This window comes from Gavialis gangeticus, unplaced genomic scaffold, assembly GCF_001723915.1.
Source record: "Gavialis gangeticus isolate Ggan-Ray unplaced genomic scaffold, GavGan_comp1, whole genome shotgun sequence".
Classification (NCBI taxonomy): domain Eukaryota; kingdom Metazoa; phylum Chordata; order Crocodylia; family Gavialidae; genus Gavialis; species Gavialis gangeticus.
The window spans coordinates 49,688,066-49,689,076 of NW_017728997.1; the positions used below are offsets into that span (position 1 = coordinate 49,688,066).

Genomic DNA, 1,011 nt, shown 5'->3' on the forward strand with positions numbered 1-1,011 from the left:
TCTGCTGGCAGAGGATGTGTAGTGCTCCTTGACATAGAACACAGACTCTGTGGTTGGCCTCCTTTTATCTGTAGCCCTAGCAAGGCTTGCATCCTGGCTGGGCAGTGGCCGGCTACCTAATTAACTGTTTCTTTACCAGTTGTGGGTGAGGCCCATAGGCCTCTCACCAACCGATTTTGAGAAAATGAACACTCACAGCTCCCACTGACTTGAGCTGAAATTGCAGGGTGCTCAATGGGCATGTCTACATAACAATTAATGTGACTGAATATACTCTGGGTCAATTTGAGCCAGAGTAAACTAATCCAAATGTCACTATCTACATATGCATTTAAGTGCAATAATTTACTGTGATGCCAGATACCACTTATCTGGTGGGACTATCCAGCAGCACAGCAAGTTAGTCTCCTGCACAGTAAAGCATCTCATGTAGACATGCTCAGTACCTTTGAAAAATTGGCCCTTATCTTAATTTGGGTATCCTGAAAGACTCTAAACATCATTTTCCAAATAAATGACTGCTTTGGAAGATGTAATGGCCAGGACTATCTCTGTGACTTTCACAGAACATCTGTATATCAATAAAGTTTTGTCTGCGTCTCTTTTGCACAGGAAGAAGCCAGGAAGTTTCCTATGAAGGAGGTCCATCAAAGAAAATGCTACAGAGTAACTTTGACATGAGTTTCCTTGATAGTAGAGAAGACACTATGCTTTTTAACTGAAACTGAAGAGTCTTAAGTAGGTGGAGACAACAGTTCAGTGCAAGAGGAGGTGGGACTCTTGTCCAGGATGAGTTACAGCACATCCTCTGTACATAATTTGTACCACAGCAGCACTACCACCTCTGAACCTGATCCAGGGACAACTGTGGATAGGACTGTGCCAGAAACAGCTACCATAAGCCCTGAGACCACCAGCTTTAACAGCACCAAGATCCCTGATGTGGCCAGCAGTGGGCCTGGCATGGGCACAATGCTGCTGTCATTTGGAATCATTACAGTGATTGGGTTG

General features: G+C 44.4%; 1 protein-coding gene across 1 annotated transcript in view; it reads left to right on the forward strand.

The window, feature by feature from the left end:
• Positions 1–789: 789 nt before the first annotated feature.
• The window catches only part of CUNH3orf18 (chromosome unknown C3orf18 homolog), a 16,924-nt gene continuing 16,702 nt past the window's right edge, over positions 790–1,011 (forward strand). Inside the window, exon 1 of the mRNA XM_019504627.1 lies at positions 790–952. Within this exon, the coding sequence (XP_019360172.1) occupies positions 790–952 (163 nt within the window). The remainder of the gene's footprint in view (positions 953–1,011) is intronic.